The following is an 18870-nucleotide window of genomic DNA, read 5'->3' as shown; positions in this document are numbered from 1 at the left end:
GCTTTTAGTCTTTTCTTGGTATTCAGTGACTAAAAGAAACATTATCACCAAACCTATCTTTTAATTTTTTCTTAAATGTTTCAGCTCCTGATAGAACCCCCAAAACTGTGAACTTTAAAGGGCCAGTGTGTGATGTTTGGCATGGTTTATTGTCAGTCTGAATCTGAATCTGAATATTCTACCCATTAATATGTTTATACAAGTGTATAATCGCTATAAAATAAAATTTGTTTGGTTTTCGTAGCCTTATAATTATGCTTATATATATATTTATATATTTACATATATATATATATATATATATATATCAAGGGCCTTGCTTTAGAGAGGTCGCCATCTTGCGCCGCCATGTATGTACGGCAGACCGAGTGGACAATCCAGCCAGCCAGAGAACGCGTTTTGTGTGTATAAATGAACCAACGAAGACAGTGGAAGGAAGGAAGAAGGAGGAGGAAACAGCAGAGAGTGTTAGTAGTTCGTTGATAGAGAGTAGTGAAAAGTTTCTTTAGTTATACAGTTTGCTAATGGACCACACTTACCACGCAACAGGAGAGAATGAACCCCAACCGTCATCTGCGAGGAAAAGAAGACGCAACTTCACTCCTTGTGATGCACTCTCTGCGGCGCTTTTCCTCCTGGTGATACATCTCCCCAGCGATGGTAGCAGTAGCACCGAATCCCATTCTGTGCATTCAACCTCTCTTCTCACCCGCTCAGCATCAAACACATGGAGTTCCTCATCTGTATGCTCCGGCTCAAACAGGTATGGCTCTGGGTCTGTGTCCGCTACAAGAAACTCTTCAAAATCGCGTTCAAAGTCGTCCATTGCAGCTACTATAGTCCGGAGATATTGCTAGGCTAAATAAACAGCTGAGCACTGTTTACCGGCTTCGCTGTCAGTCAGTGTGCGGGCTGGAGATTGGTGGAGCAGAGAGGGGAGGGGGTGCCCGCTAGCTATGGTAAACGAGTATGTGTGTAAAGTTATGAGAAAGAGTCAGAGTTTGGAACGGAGTGGAGTGTTACCGGAGTTTCTGTAGTGCTCAAATAAACTGGCCTTTTCCCCGAACGCTCCTCTGGTCTCCAATGTGGACAAAACATTGCTTCCATATTGCATGATAATGTCAGCAATTTACATTGAGTAAAATGAAACTTTACATGTCACTTTTTCCTATGGCTGCTCCTGTACAAGAGCTATTTGCATTTTCATAGATAAAGTGGAGTAATAGTGTCCTGATCAGAGATGAAGTCAGGCTCCCTCTGTGTGTGTTGTCATCCAAGCTCCTCTGTTCGAATCTGTGGTATACGGTATTTCACAAACTTGCTTACTGCTGCCACTCTGCACTGCACTCATACAGTGGTTACAGCTGATACCTGGACAGAAGTGTAGTGCCCTTGTGATTCCTTCCCTGGTTAACACCATTAGCTCTGTCAGCACTGTAGGCATTTTTAGCACCATTTGCTGTGAGCTGCTGGCTCAACGACCTCTGTGTTGAGTGCTATGCAGACAACCCCTGAATCATAGATGTGCTCTGAATATTGTACAGGGCTCCTTTAAATATTTCTGCATCATTTTGTACACATTTTCTGTAATTCTGCACTTTTTGGTCCCAGAGCTTGGTCACTCTATGGCCTTTTAAACAGTTCTATGTGTCAACTCTGACCTTTTAACATGCCTTGTAAAAGCTGGCCTGTTCTTATTCCCAGGTCTTCAAATACCAATGCTTTGTCATAATCCTTGCCATGTGATATTGACGCCAAAGACACCCTTGAGGGTGAGAAGCACTTGGCATTCAACTAACTACTATATGAACTATCTGGATCAATACTTGTGATTTGTTTATAAGCAAGGAAACTAACTCAATATAACTAAAATATAAAGCCATCTGCAGCAGTACTTGATGCTGAGAGCAATGGCCATAGTTTAAAGAGCAAGGATGTCTTCATAGGGCGGGAGGGAGAGGAGGAGGTGGATGGATGAAACAAAACCAGAAATTCAGCAAGGACACTGCAGTTTGGGTACACAAGAGTACGTGATTAAAGGGCCAGTGTGTAAAATGGGTTGAAAACAGTGACATCAGTGGTCAAATTCTAGATTGCAGGGCTCACTCGCTCAGCCCTCCCGTCGGGTAAATGACGGCGGCCTCGTAGGGACAAAAAGCCTTGCGCACAAGTTTTTCAGGAGTAGGTCTATCTAGCGACGAGGTGAATGTTTATTTAGAAATCTAAACCATGTTACGATATTGTAATGAATCCCTCACGAGCAGGAGACCAGAGGAGCGTTCGGGAAAAAGGCCAGTTTATTTGAGCACTCCAAAAACTCCAGTAACACTCCAGGGGGTGAAAGACTCCGTCCCAAACTCTGACTCTTCTGGCGTAACAGACACACTTCATACACACACATACTCGTTTACCATGCTGAGTGGGGACCCCCTCCCCTCTCTGCTCCACCAATCTCCAGCCCGCACACTGACTGACAGCGTAGCCTGTAAACAGTGCTCAGCTGTTTATTTAGCCTAGCAATATCTCCGGACTATAGTAGCTGCAATGGATGACTTTGAACGCGATTTTGAAGAGTTTCTTGTAGCGGACACAGACCCAGAGCCATACCTGTTTGAGCCGGAGCATACAGATGAGGAACTCCATGTGTTTGATGCTGAGCGGGCGAGAAGAGAGGCTGAATGCACAGAATGGGATTCGGTGCTACTGCTGCCATCGTTGCGGAGATATATCATCAGGAGGAAAAGCGCTGCAGAGACTGCATCACAAGGAGTGAAGTTGCGTCTTCTTTTCCTTGCAGATGACGGTTGGGGTTCATTCTCTCCTGTTGCGTGGTAGGTGTGGTCCATTCGCAAACTTTATAACTAAAAAAAAACTTTTCACTACTCTCTATCGACGAACTACTAACACTCTCTGCTGTTTCCTCCTCCTTCTTCCTTGTATAAACATATTAATGGGTAGAATATTCAGATTCAGATTCAGATTGACAATAAACCATGCCAAATATTACACACTGGCCCTTTAATTAATTGTTGTGTGCTGGCAACACTCACATACTTAAAATGTGAAGTATTTCTGTCACATTACATAACATACATACATATTTTAAACCAAAACATTATCTTTTTTTGTTAAACCTAACCAAGTGCTTTTGTTGCCCAAACCTAACCGCTTTTCACTAACCATGTGTTACAATGAGTTTCCACTGAGCGTCACATAGAGATGCTAAAGGGTGTCCTGTGCGACGCTATCGGATGCCAAGGGGGTGAAACAAAGCATCCTGTATTTGACAACGTGGGAATGAGAAAGGGTTGGTAATAACTCAGGATGCATGATAACATCGGCACGTCATCAGTATCGGCTGATATTTGCTTTAAATGAACTATTAGAATCAGCCAGAATCAACATGTTTATCTTACTTTGCCCAATGAATGAATATTACATACACTGAAAAGCATTCTATTACATATCTCCATCTGCTGGTGGGCCATCATGATAAGAGTATGCATGCATAATAAAATGTCAGTTCCTCTACAGCAGAGACTTGATGATCAATAAAATAAGTGGAGAAAAAAAGTGGATATATCAGTATTGGTTATGACCAAAAAAAGTTGTTATATGTCAGCATATCGGATATTGGCGAAAAATACCAAATCATGCCTCGTAACAAGCCACCAGTAGGGCACAAAACATTAAACAGGGAGACAATAGCAAAGAGCAAAGCTGTTAGTTGTGAAGACTGTGTGTGAGTGTGTGTGTGAGAGAGATGAGGGGTTTTTTTTGGAAGGAATGAGACGCAATAACTTTTGCTAATTGCTGCCTTTTTGTTGTAGAGTGTCCTTTTGTCTGCTGCCTTCAATCAGGCTAATGTAGATGCCCTTTACATACCCTTTAGAGTCAGGCTGAGTCAGACTGGCTCCCCACAATTCAACAAGAATAGAATACCTGTATTCTTTTCCTTCTTTTTATTTTTCCTCAAATGCACTATTCTTAATTATTATGACTAACATTTAGAGCCACGAATGATGCACATAATGGAGGAGTGGGTTTTTTTTTCTTTCCCAAAGTGCTTTTTATTTTGTTTGAGTGTTTCTTTAACTGTTATTATTTAAGTGTCCCTGGACATTATAGAGCCACAACGCTAACACACAGTAAATATTTAGATCACAACAAAAGATTAATCCAAGACCATTAGAAGTTTTCACACTTACTGAACTGTTTCAGGCTTTTGTTGTGCATCCCAGTAAGAGAGTCCTAAGGCCAATGCTCCAACAGAGTGAAGAGTGATATTTGTCATTTTTTGTATGTGTGGAATGAAAGCCTGAAATATAAAGCAATAGACTCCACAGAGTCTTTAATTGCAAACTAAAACCTGAGCAAGTACAAGCCAAGTCCCTCACAAAAAGCTGTTGCTATACTGCTCTCAAGCTTTCAAGTATGTGATGCCTCTAGCCGTGCCCTAATCAATGATGTCACACTACAGCAGGTGTTTTTCATCAGCCGTTCAGAGAAGAACTGCTGTTAGATGGCTGATAACTGAGAATTGCAACCTGCTTGAAAGTGTTACCCACAGAGAGCAGCACACAAGGACTTCTACCTTTATGATCCAGGGTAAATTTATGTTTGGAGTTCACATCTTTACAAATAACAAGGTCTTTTTTTTTTTTTTTTTTTTTTTCCAAAATACATAGTGCTGAGAATCATCCACATCACCTGTTTTCATTTTTGCAGCATGTTATTTCCATCACAACACATATTTCTACTAAAACTGTCGTAGAAATGATGGTCAAATAATATTTATACTAAATAAAAAAATGTTTGTTTACATTCAGTGTTAGTCATCAAAATCTATTGTTCAAATCCTTGAGATCTGACAGATGTGATGAATTCTGTCCTCATAAAACATTTACCAAACCTGCATTTCTTAAATCCATGTTTTTTTGTTTGCAGTCCTTTCTGCCTTTGTTATTGCATTGTTGCGCCTCTTGCTGCATTACCGCAACCTGAACAGTGTGACACCAATTGCAGGACTGTGGCTTGTATTACCTGCATGCATGCATGTCTCATGCACAAGACAGAGCTCAAAAGCCCTACTAAAGGTCAAAAACTCCACTAGGTACTTTTGAAAAAAAAAAAAATCAAAGATGTCAAAACATTCCATTGCGCTCAGTGTAAAATGTGCAAAAAAATGCACTGACAAAAGTTGGACTCAAGAGACAGAACTTTATGCTATGTTTAATTAAAGCTATAGTGCGTAACTTCTGTCGCCTCCCAGCGGATAATGCGTTATTACAACTAATAAGCCGGCGGCACTTCCATGTACACAGAGTAACACTCGCCACACACCATGTACACAGAGTAACACTCGCCAATCGCCACACACTGTACACAGAGTAACACTCACCAGTTGCCACACAACGTGTACACAGGGTAACACTCGCCACACACCGTGTACACAGAGTAACACTCGCTTCACACCGTGTACACAATGCTACACAACGTGGCGAACACCAGGCTGCTAACATTACATTACGTTCATAGCACCATTTCCAAGAAAATAATAAAGTACTAGGTCCAGTACATGTAACAGCAACACATACTGCTCATAATATAATTATAAACCAGGTCACTTACTTATCCAACAGCAGCAAGGCAACATCCGTGTCTGCCCTCAGCCCAATTTCTTCCTTCAGGGCTCTCCACCAAGGAAAAGTGACGCCAATACAGATTCTTGTTTGCCTTCTCCGTTGGTCACTTTCCTTCTTTGCTAATAGACCTTCAGCCGAACGTCCAGGCTTTTTCTTTGTGGTAGGATCCACTTCTGAACCGTGTCTCGGCCGCTTCTCCACCATGTTGCTTTCACTTTCTACCTGCACTCTACCTCTTGCTGTGACACTCTCCACTCGTCCTCCCCCTCCCTTCTTGTTGTGAGGAAGCATTTCCTGTGCGCCAGCACGGGAATGTCGCCAGTAGACACACAAACTAAAAATGATATATATTGAAAAATACCGCGAGATGTTAGAGGAGCCGATCGGGTTAATCAGCATTGTGTCATCTCCTCTAGTAGTGGCTTGGGTGAAACGGACATGTAGAAGTTACGCACTATAGCTTTAAAACTAGAAAAAAAAAAGTTTATATAGTCAAAGTAGGCCTATAATAAGAAATTTAATTTTAATATTTAACTTATGCTTGTTATACTGCTTAAAGCTATAGTGTGTAACTTCTACAGGTCCGTAAATGTCCCTTTCACCCAAGCCACTACTAGAGAGCACTAATTCCACCAGTGCAACAAAAGAGTTGAGTGATTTTTACTTCACTAATTAATCCAAATAGCTTTCAATTTGCTGTTTTTTTTCTTTTTTAAAATATCTGGTAAGATACCAAAGCTCCACACTTGCTTTACATTTCAAGGGAGGATACTTACTGAACAGCTTTGATTCATTTAACAGCATCCAAAAACAAACCAATCTATATGTAAGTGAAAAGCAAATATAAAAAAAACCCCTAATGAACAGCAAATCAAAATTAGAGCACATCAGAAAAACTAAGTTTGTAACTGAAATAGGATGAAATATGCTTATGAAACATGGAAAACTACAAAGAAATATAAGCATATATAAATAAATGCTTGGTTCTCTCTGACATTGAGGTAGGCTTTGTAAATGTCCGAGACAGTATTGTTAGAATTTACAGTATTTGTGTGAAGGTTTTGTTTGATATCAAACCTTGAGATTTCAAAAATAAAATTCTACATTTTTTACATTACCCACCTCACTTGAATAACCCATGTTAATTTCCTCTGAAATAAATATATAATAGCAAATACTATGGTTACCCTGACAGCTCAACACACTGCAACTTAAGAAAACAAATAGAAACAAATAGACACAAGTGAGTGAGGAAAAGAGTTTTATCAACTCAACAAAAACACATGTTGCATTTAGAAAAACATTGTTGTAAAACAAGAAAAGACAATCCAAATTCAGAAAACACAACCAGATGTAGAAGCATGCTGCAAAAACTGAAAGCACAACCAAATACAGAAAACAGAAACAGATACAGAAAATAAGTTGCAAAACAACCCTTTACCCTGTGTTTTTCTAATCGTTGCCATGTCTTGTCAGGTTGATGAAGGTGGTTTCATAATTTGCTTTTGACATGCCTATATGCATGTGTTTTCCAAGGTTGTACGACATTGAGCTCTCAGGTTGAGCTAACAAACTAAGCCTTTTGAATGTAGCATAAACCAACGAAGCACTGAATCAAAGGTTCAGGGAACTATTACCACTTACAAAAGGAGTTTGAAATCTTAAATTGAATAAAAAGTTGAAAAAGGGTAATGCTGTACACATCAACATATTTCATGTCAGTTCCTCAATGAGATATAGAATACCTTTAACACTTGTTGCCATCACACTTGGTCTTTTCCTCTATTTGTGAATTCTGCTACATGCCATGATTGCTCATCATAATAAGACATGCATGAACTGCACTGAGTTTTTCAGCCATTTTGTCATTTGCATGTGAAAGACTATTGATATGGTATTTTGGACATGGAAGGAGGAGGAACACAGCGTGCTCCCACCCAAATGGGTGAACGGAGAGATAGAAGAGCACTCTGTGGAAGACTGCAGGGTTCACGACATTATACCACAGCAGAAGTCCAATCTGATCATTACAGAGCCATGCAATAATGGACCTCTCCCCATTAAAAAGAGATGCACTGAAATTGCCTTTGGCCTTTTTGGAAGGCTTTCTTGGTGTAGTGGCGGATATGAATAATATGTGATTGTGCCGTGGAGGCGTTTGTAGCAAAAGCAGCAGGTAATACAAAGAAATGAATAGGCTAAAGAAGGAAGGATTAGTGCTTTTATGGCCTATTCATGCTGGCTAAGGACACACTATATTAAAGCATGTGAGTCAAGATATGCAATCAGCAAGGTTGGTTCTGCAGTTAGACACAAACTCAGGCATGTTAAACAAAAGAGCAGTTAAAATGTATTTATTTGTATACATCAAAAGAGTGCTGTCTTTTTGTTTTACAGGGTGATTAAAATATTTTGGGATTGGACCTGCTGGGGACTTTGCTTCTACTGGATATTATAATGGGCTACAGAATTGTGTTTGTTGGGTGTGTTGGTATTTGTAATGTTTAGATGAATTAGTCCAGACGGTGGCACTGGAAATCTCATGGGATCTTGAAGGGTTTCTTCCCTTTTGAGCCATGAATCAAAATCAGATCCATAAATACACTAATGAGAAATCATTGTCACGGAATTATCACTTTGGCCTGTAAAGCTCATAATGTAAATGGGTACATCCTCTTGAGAGCACAACTGTTCTCAGTAAATTTCATGGAAATCTGTGTGATAGATTTAGATATTTATATGCAGAATTACAACTTTTTTTCTTGATGATCGTGATACAAAATCAGGGCATCATCACATTCGCAGTAATCTTTTGAGGACCATGAATTTCAAACCTATATGCATTCCCAGGACATCAAATACTGATGCCCTTTCAAGCCTCTTGGCATCTCATAACAATGCACAGGACACTCTTTTGCGTCCCTATGTGAGGCATAGCTAAAACACATTATAACACATTGTTAATGTTGTGAAATAGTTGCAGTTAGGTTTAGGCAACAAAACAACTTGGTTAGGTTTAAAAAAAAAAAAAAAAAAAAAGATAATTTGGGGTCAAAATAAGTGAGTTTATTACGTAATAATTGTTTAATGTGAAGTAATTACATTGGTGCGCAACAACTATTCAGAAATTATGTAACCTTATATTAAAACATCCTTGACTTTGGGTTTCACTCTGAAATGAGCTCTGGTTCCCTGGGTGAGTGTCTCATTTTATCTGACCCATCCACCTCCCCTCCCCCGCCACCTTATGTGGACTTTTATTGCTTTAAGTACTACATCAGTTGCTCTCAGCTCCCAAGTATTGCCGTGGATGGGTTACCATTGGTGTTAGATAGAAGCCCAGTGCATCTCAGAAAGACGCTAAAGGGTGTCTTTGGCACTGATATCACACACTGGGTGTCGAGGAAGTCAAGGAAGGATCCCCAAACAGCCGAATTTGAAGGACACTACGTCATCAGACCCCGCTGAAGTACTGTTCCAATGTCAAGGATCCTTCCAAATTCCATGAAGGACTGAGTCCCTCTTTCAGAGAAATTCAAAGGATGTGCATGTGGATATTCCATGGCTATAAAATCCCCGCAATGCTTTGCACATGATTTGCTGGAAGTAAAGGCAGGGCCTCTTCAATGAAACCTGCACCAGTGGAGCTCGACAGGATTTAGATAAATATGTCCTTTATTTGGATTAATGGCTCCATGTGTTTTTATCATACAAACGTGAAAAAATATTGACAGGAACCTCGTACTTTACTCTTTCCAATGTGCCAAATAATGAGACTTTTTAAAAATGTGATTTAGATAAAACATAAAAGTTTCTAAATGAATCATTTTCAGCAGAGATAGAGCGTTAAGTGTCCATTCCCCCCCCCCCCCCCCACTATTCACATGATAATGACATGATAATTGCTCTCTGTCTGTTTCAGTACGTGTATTTTTTGTGGGAATCACGGTGAGAATGGCCAGAGTAGACACATTAGCCTAACTTATTTCAGAGGATTACCTGGCAGTATCATGTACAATTGGCATGGTCAGCTGTTTCAGAGCAGCGCATCTCATCAGATCAGATCCGCTATTCACATTATTGTAGCGGATTATGTGGTGACACACATAAAATATGGACCACTTTGAAATGACAGAGTGATTCAGTGTGTGAGTCTGTGTAAATACTGTTAATGATAATTTAGAACTTTTTTGCTGTTGTCATTACTCCACTTACTCTTAAATATGATCCAGAAATATATTCTCCCTATGCTGATACATTTGTTTAAAATTGTACAACAACATTAGGGGAGGATCCTTGAGAAACACCCAGTGAGGGGCCTGACAAAGCATTGGTATTTGATGATGAGTACGTATGCTGTCAAGAGTCAGGCTGACATATCCTCCTCTAGCCCAACAGCCAATTTTCTGAAAACTGGTTTAAAAGAATTTTGGTGAAATAAAGCTCAATTTAAAATCGAGTTTACCATTGAATAAATGTGCTGGATCATGCTCTGTTCAATAGCTGTTGATGTTCTTAAGAGTCTACGAGTCTAAGAGTCTTGTTTATGAGGCTCCACTAACCTATTGTCTGCCATGTTCACCATGTTAGCATGCTAATTAGTATAAGTGTGGCTAATGGGAATGCCATATGTTTTGTGGATATTTGGTCACCTTGGTGATCTAAATGTGCTGCAATTGTATCGTGTATAAGAAAACCAAGATGTAAGTTGAATGTGCAATATCAATCAATCTTAAAAGAAGAACGAATCCTGTCCAGAGAGGCAGAAAGAGAATGACGGATTATGTCCAGGGGTCAGCCTTATTCTGATCTTTGGTGAGTGAGTCTTAACATGTGCCTCTGCCTCCTTCAACTCACCAAAGGAGTAAGTGCAGTTAGTCAATGAGCTCAGTTCATTTACCGAACCTCCCACTCTGGTGAAGTTCAAATGGTAATTCTCTACATGCTCAAGTGGTGCAGTAATTATCAGAGGCCATCACAACATAGAACAGTTAGTCTGTATCCTCGTCTCTGAACTGGCTGATGCCTTTTCACTCTCACATCAACAAAACAATCAATAGCACTCTCACTGTTATCAGCCAGTTGTAAATATATGTGGGTAATTATGTGGTGATTGCAAATATTTTGGACCAGTTCATTAAACATGTTCTGTCTCTTCCCATTAACTTCTGTGTATTGATAGCCTTTAAAACTGGCCTTGCTGTTTTAACAGTGTTAACTATTAGACCAGTGGTGCTTGATAACATCCAGGGTTGGCGGACTGTCACGTAATGTGCTGTCAAGACTGTGTGCAGAGTAACTATATGAACAAAAGTCGGTCCGAGACGAATAAGCAAGTTGGGACACACAAAGATTAGAGAAGTGTACATTTCATGTTCTTTTTCTTGTGTACCATGACAGAGTAGTTATGCAGTCTGCTTTTCTCACATTGCTTCCGCACAATTTGAAAAATGAGGTGGATTGATGTTATTCATTTTTTTGTCAAAATTGGGAATGCTTCACCTTGTAATCCTTAAAATTGCATGTTGACAAGTACTTACAAGTATACTAAATGTTAAAGGGATAGTGCACCCAAAAATAAAAATTCAGCCATTGTCTACTCACCAATATGCCGATGGAGGCTCAGGTAAAGTTTTAGAGTCCTCACATCCCTTGCGGAGATCCCAGGGGAGAGGGGGTAGCAACACAACTCCACCTAATGGAGGCTTATGGCACCCCAGATTCAAACGTCCAAAAACACATAATTGAGACCACAAAGTATCTCTATACTGCTTGTCCGTAGTGATCCAAGTGTCCTGAAGCCCCGACATAAAAAGTTGTTTGAAAAAACGTCATTTGAACTCTGTTTTTAGCCTCATTGTAGCCTGTAGCTTTCCACACAACTTTTTATGTCGGGGCCTCAGGACACTTGGATCACTACGGACGAGCCTTATTGTAGCCTGCAGCTCTAACTACTTCTCTGTGCACCATGTTCACATGTGCGTGCTTGCATGCGAGACCAGCGCAAGCACATGAACACACATGAAAGTGGTGCCCATGTCTCACGTTCTCGCGTAAGCGAGCAGTATGGAGATATTTTGTGGTTTCAATTATGTGTTTTTGGACGTTTGAATCTGGGGTGCTGTAAGCCTCCATTAGGTGGAGTTGTGTTGCTACCCTCTCTCCCCTGGGATCTCCACAAGGGATGTGAGGACTCTAAAACTTCACCTGAGCCTCCATCGGCCTCATCATATGGGTGAGTAGATAATGGCTGAATTTTCATTTTTGGGTGCACTATCCCTTTTAGCTAAAAGTATGTTCAGGTGTGAAGCTAATACATCTGGGGCCTCATGTACAAAGGGTGCGTACGCACAAAAACGTGGCGTACGTCCTTTTCCACAGCAAAGTTCAGATGTATCAAGAGTGAAATGACCGTGGAAATGTGCAGTGCCTCACGCCAACTTCATGGCTGGCGTACGCACGTTTCTACAGCTGTTGATCCTTTGGCGACACTTAGAGGTGATGCTGGGAAACTGTTATAATAAATAAATGTGAAAATAATTAGTCCTCAGAGTGATGTGCACATCAGAGACACATCAACAATTAACACTGATGAACAATTAACACACCCACGTGTCTGCAATTAGATGAGTGGATATAAAAGCTTGCGCAAAGTGGTGACAAAAACACCGTTAACAACAACGGCTGTTTTAGTAGTATTTGCCGCATTGGTTCCCGAGGGCAATCCTCCTGGAACTGTGCGCAGAGCTGCGGCCGACCTTGGAGCGCGACACGGCGAGGAGCCATGCGCTGCCTGTATCCATACAGGTGCTGACCACACCGGGACTCCTAGCAACACGGGCATTCCAGAGGGAGCTGGCCGACGATCGGGACTGTGCCAGTCGACCCTGAGCCGAGCCATGCCAGCTGTGTGGGACGGAATTATGCGCATGTCAGCCAGGTATATCAAATTCCCATACAATGCAGCTGAACGGGCCAACATTAAAGCGCAATTTGCAGCGAGAGCCGGTTTTCCTAATGTTACCGGAGCTATCGACTGCACACACATTATAAAAGCGCCATCGCAGGATGAATTTGTTTTTGTTTCAATCAATGTACAGATCATATGTGATGCGCAAATGCAATTAACCAACATTGTAGCGAGGTGGCTTGGTTCAACGCACGATTCATACATTCTGAGTAACAGCATGGTTGGGAACAAGCTACAGGCTGGCACTGTGCATGATGGGTGGCTTCTTGGTGAGTAAATAATTTATTTGTTTAATTGTCCTAATATCAATCCCCCTGATGCGCACTGAACATGTGCGCCCCCAAATATTATCCTGTCTTCACAGCATCAGTACTAGTCAGTGGTTAAATTTAGTGACTTGCTGTTTGTTGCTGGTTAAACTGCAGCTTCAGAGCTTTCGAACAACCCCCTGATTGTCTCTGTGTGTAAAGTACTCATGTCAATAAACCCGTGCGTAAAGTGCAACATTTCTTAATCAGACACACCGTTTCCCCGGCGCACTTGCATTCATTTACAACAATAGTATGTGATCCCTGTAAGTGGTGTATAAAATTAACAAATGAAAACTGTAAATCCAGTTCACATAATTATTTGTCTGCTTTCAATTGACCCCAGACGACTCTCTGTTCAAACGGGGTGAGCTCCTCCTCTCCTGTCCCCCAGCCTGTTTTGGCCAGACTTTGGCGGTGGGCAGCCATCCTCTGCTTCACTTCCACCTTAATGTCGGACCACTTCTTTTTTAATTCTGCGTGTGTACGCTTTTCTGTCCCCACAGCATTGATAGCCTCACACACACTCTCTCACTCACTCCTCTTGCGTTTTGTATTGATGCTGGAGGACAGTGTGCCAAAAAGTACATCTTTGCGCGCCTCCACTTAAGTGAGTAACGTTTCCAATTCGCATTCTGTGAAGATTTTCTTTTTTTCCCGTCTTACTCATTCTTTTGTTTTAATTTTCTGATCGTGTAGAGAGGGGAATCTCAGGTGCAGGGTTCATTTAAATATGATTTGCATATTTAAATAGGGGCGTGGACAGGGAGGGGTCGGGTACTCCAACATGTGCGCTCAATTCCACGTTGATTGGGATGTACAAAAAAAATGTACTTGGATTCATGCATACACACTGATTCATACATCTGGATATTTTTGTGCGTACAACGTTTTCTGGATTTAAGCGTACGCCATGTTTTAGTAGGAAATCCACGCAAGTCTTTGTACATGAGGCCCCTGGTATTTTTGCTGATGTCCCTTTTCACTTAATTGGTTGCAAACATCAAGTGCTATCACTGGAATGTGGAGAGGAAGGGCTTATAAATGGTGACAGTCTCTTAATGTCCTTTAATCCAATTCAATTCAACTTTATTTATAAAGCTCAATATCACAAACCACAATTTCCCTCAGAGGGCTTTACAGCATGCAATATCCCTCTGTCTTTTGGACCCTCACAGTGGATAAGGACATGCTGCAAAATCATATTAAATCAATGCTATAAAATCTATAACATTTCCATTTAAACATGCATTAAATGCATACTGGCTCTAAGTTTATACAGATATTACCAAAATTCTAGCTAATCGAGGCCAGGCCATATCATGCAAGCTCAATTTTGGTTTTAAGATTGAAGTCAAGAGACCATTTACTAAGAATAGGCCATACCCAATACACTTGTCACCAATCAGCAAACTATGAAGAGTAATCAGATATCAACATGACTTGCCATTGGTAAACTTTTTCCCCCAAGTTTAAAAAAGAGATGGTTGATATCACTGAGATGTTTGTGTGTTAAGTACAGAGCTAAGGTCAGGACGAGTTATGCTTCGCTCAGCATAAAGCTTGAAAACAGGAAAACAGTGAACCTGGCCTCCAGAGTTCAACAATATGCCTACCAACACTGGTAATGCTGAACACATTGTATCCACTTTTTAACTTGAACAGATATGTAAAAATGACAAATTGGGAGTTCTTGTTAGAACAGTTTGTTCAAACAGTTGTGCCTGGACAAAGACTTATACCATGCATGCTCGCCCATAATATCTGGCAACGTGCACTGTAGCCAGAGACGCTGCACAGAAGTGCTGCATGGATAGTTTGTCAAGAAATGATAACAGCAGTTATCTTGGCTTGGAGGCTACACTTTTTTTTTTTTTTTATTATTATTATTAACAGAAAATCTGTGTTACAACCCCAGGGCATAAAGTTTGAAAGATGTGGGTGGTTATTTGGCAGAAGCACAGACATATGAATTAATGGACATAGGCATGGTGACATCACCTATAGGTTTGTGGGCTCCTGTTTTCAAGCATCAAGTGTAGCATTTTGGCCAAATTGAGAATGTATATAAAAACAGGTAGATGGAAACTCACTTACTGTTTGGTTTCAATTGAGATTTCGGCCTCTAGTTTCGCAGACCGGGCGAGGCGGAGGCGCAGCACACCTGCGCTTCGCCAACTGGGTGTGGCCAGGCGGATTTTGCAAGTTTGGCACAGCGTTCGCGCTGGTGCAGCTACTCCTCTTTCCCACCTCTGTCCATCCAATCTGTGCAAGTCGGAAAGAGGGAGGATAGAAGGTGTGGAGTGGGCTTTACACAGCCGATTCACATCACACCAATCAAATGAGCCTCTCTTCTCGCCCTTAAATGCGCCGCGCAAAGGCGTAATGAGAGTTTACTTAATTTGCCATGGGAGAAGAGAGCAGCAGCGTCAGATGGCCAAACTTCTCCCAGGAGGAAACTGATGTTTTGGTCCGGGAGGAGTTCACCACAATTGTAAATCAATGTTGCGTTTCTCTCGTGCGCACGCTCTCTGTTTCTATCTCGAAGTCTCACTGTTTCTTTTCTTTTGGTTTTTCTAAGATGACAGATGCTGAATATATACTCCCTATCTGATGCTGTGGCTGTTTGTGGTTGGCTGAGAGGGATGTGAACTCATTAGTTTGCAGCTGTGTTAATCAAATCAGGTTGGGTTTCCATTACGCGTGCCAAACGTGCCAAACGGTGCCAGACGGTGCCAATCCCCTTTGATCTGACATCAGATGTGACGGGACAGTCGATATAGAGATACATTTATGTGCTGATTGCAGACAGTTGCATTGAATAGTGTTTTTTTGGGTATTTATTGCATCGTTAATGTGCCTGATATTCTGGAAACCTGCCTGTGAGGTTTTGGTGACGTGTGCGCACTGTCCGCCGGTCAGCCAAACTGCCACTTACACTGGCTGTGCTCCGCCTGCACTGACAGTAGACGTGGTATCAGCTGGCGAGCTTTTAGCGCACCTTCGGCGAAGCCTTTTGGCACGAAACTGTCACTGCGCCAAGCTGAATCTGTCAACACCTCCCCCTGCTGCGCCACCACACCCATCTCTACCTGCACTTTACAAATCTTTATGCAGATATGTTTTTATAACTTATTTATTTATTTATGGTGCTTGTTTTTTTGTATTGTGTCTGTATGAATGTTTGTGTGAGTGAATGTATACGTAGCGGACTCCCTGAATTTCCTTCGGGATTAATAAAGTTCTATCTCATCTCTCTCTCATCTCACCTCGGTCTGCCAAACTACCAAACTGAGTGCGCCTCGGGTTGCGCTGCTCGAAACTAGCTCTGCGCAGGGTTCACCACCTTGCGCCACCCTGCGCTGCGCCGGGAAACTAGAGGCCTTCATGTCACAATTAGCAATACAGTCAGTACCATAGACTGTATGAAAAAAATGGACGTAGCCACCGTCACTTTCGTCATTGGTTATTGGAGTCCCATTTTTAAGTCTCAAGTTCAACAATTGGGTCATTGCCATTTTGTTTTTTTTTTTGAGGCCAAATATTACCATATTTGGACAAGAGGGTGGAGCTGTGGAGGAGCAAGGGATGGATCTGACTCAGAGCCTTTGGAGATGCCTCCCAGACAGCATGTCATTCAAAGCAGTCACGCCCTTAATTAAGTGTAACTTCAAGCCTAAATAAAATTAAAACAGGTGAGTTATATAAAAATTCATCCCCTGTGCATTTGTCACTGAAAAGGAAATTGGCCATGTAGACTGAAACCGTTATTTTGTACCAGGTTGTTAATATGTTTATTTCTGCTGTAAGTTTGGGCATTTTAACATGGAGATCTAAGGCGATTGACTGGCTTCTGGAGCCAGCCTCAAGTGGTCATTCGAGGAACTGCAGTTTTTGGTGCTTTGCGTTGGCTTCATTTTTCAGTCTCAAAGGTTGCTGCTTAGGCAAGATGTGTCTTATGAAAGTCAAAATCGAGCTGTATTATGGAAAATGTAGGTTTGTGCAAGAGATCTTCACCTCTGCTCCTACAATTCTGCCATTTTTTAATACACTTAAAATATTCTATCACTGGAAACCCCACATAAAGGTGAATGTAGATTTTTTAAGTAAAATAAACAAAGCTTTTATTCTAAACTGCAATAATTCAGTCAAATCTTAACCCAAGACACTGAACCAACACAAAAAAGACCATGTTTTGTGGAATTGGATTTTTTATACTAATTAAATTAAAGTAGATTTTTGTGTTATTTTATCAAAAATAATTAAATGAACAAATACATCTGTACCTTTTTGTAGTGTGTAATATAACAATGTGCAGGTTACACAGGAATCAAATGCTGTGGCAACATGCTGTGGTGCCACCTGACAACATCGTTGTACCTTGTTGGAATCAAAGTGACCCATTCACAATCAATATGCTCTTTGTGTCCTCAGACAGCATCGAAGATTACATCCAGACTACATCATCCAACGTGGAATCAGCCAATCAGGAGCTCGCGAAGGCCAACCAATACCAGGTAGAGTGAACCGCTCCATATTGCAGTGCGCTCCATGCTTTTGCATTCACTTTGATCTGTTTTAATTTTGTGTACTTGACTGAGCTTTTGCATTGTAATGCAGTCACAAGAAGCTTAGCTTGATCAGCCATGCAAACAGGGACTTTGCTAACTAGATTACACAGCTTTATCACATCCCCCACTAGCATAATAACAGAGATGATGTAATTTCATGTCATACTTTGCTAGCTTTTGCCTTCAGTTAAATTAATTGTATGTAGAGACAAAAAAAACATAAAATACTTGCCTGGAGTCTTATGAAAACACAAAACCACCTATGTAATTCCAATTCCGTGAGCAATTCTCACTTCTACTAAGATAATGGTTATAAATTAGCAATTTCTTCCTACAAGTGTATTGACTTAGAGAGGAAAATGTATTAATGGGCAACAACTGCAGCCAGAAATTAAATAGAAAATGTGTTTTTTTGCACGGTGTGGTTTTTGGGGTGGCTTGAATTTCCACTTCACAGCACATATTGGAGAGACATTTTATGAGATGCCCAAGGGTCTCTTTCTTTTCAAGGAAATATACAGTATGTGTCTTCTGCCATTCTGTCAGGGACTATCTCAGTAGGCCAGAGCTCAGAGTGGCTCTGTGCTGTGTAGGCCCCTGGCTATAGTAAATAATGTATTGACTTAAGTGACACTGGGTTAATAAAGGATCTACCTTTTTTACATGGGTAACATAGCTTCAGAGCTGCATCTTCACTCTCTACCTGCAACGCCTTTTGACAACCATAGATAATATATTGTTGTGATTTTAACATTAAGAATATCAGTGCTATCTGTCTATTGAATTAAGTGGCAATAAAAAGTAGACAGTCATTTTTAAACAGTTCTGGGGAATCTGATAAAATACTTATATTTTATTTGAATACAATTTGGCCAGTGAGTCACAGTTTAAACATTTTCTATATGCACAGATTTTCAACATCAAATCAGCACCTATTCAATATGAAAACAATTGCTGGGCAGTTTCCAGTCTTGCTGTCTTTCAGGACTGCAGTGGTTTCTGTCTGTCCCCCCATGCTGCTGCTCTACTAGTGAGCGAACAAATGAGCGAATGGCAACAGCTTTCCCATTAATTGTTATTTCATTATCTCAAGGAGAGCTGAGGCGTGACCGAGCTCACACTGAGCAATTTAGCTCTCCGCCAATCCAGACAGCCGCTGTCTTTGCAGAGGCAGAGCAGCTGAAAAGAAGAAAAACAACAAAGGAGGAGACAGACAGACACAAAGTCAGTCAGACAGACAGACAGACAGACAGCCAGCATGATGAGTCCGGATTCTTCACAGTCCCATGTTGACATCAAACCCGATCACTCTTTTCTGTGCAGATGCTACAATCTCTATACCAGTTATAAAGTGCATATATAGAACATCATTAAAA

General features: G+C 41.0%; 1 protein-coding gene across 2 annotated transcripts in view; it reads left to right on the top strand.

The window, feature by feature from the left end:
- Positions 1–18870, top strand: part of tsnare1 (T-SNARE Domain Containing 1) — a 311127-nt gene that overhangs the window by 206501 nt on the left and 85756 nt on the right. For both annotated transcript variants that reach the window (XM_049584042.1, XM_049584041.1), the window contains one exon: positions 17358–17440. In XM_049584042.1, the coding sequence (XP_049439999.1) occupies positions 17358–17440 (83 nt within the window). The remainder of the gene's footprint in view (positions 1–17357; positions 17441–18870) is intronic.

This window comes from Epinephelus fuscoguttatus, linkage group LG8 (genome assembly GCF_011397635.1).
Source record: "Epinephelus fuscoguttatus linkage group LG8, E.fuscoguttatus.final_Chr_v1".
In the NCBI taxonomy this organism is placed as follows: Eukaryota; Metazoa; Chordata; class Actinopteri; order Perciformes; family Serranidae; genus Epinephelus; species Epinephelus fuscoguttatus.
This window is presented reverse-complemented; position numbering and strand designations above follow the sequence as displayed.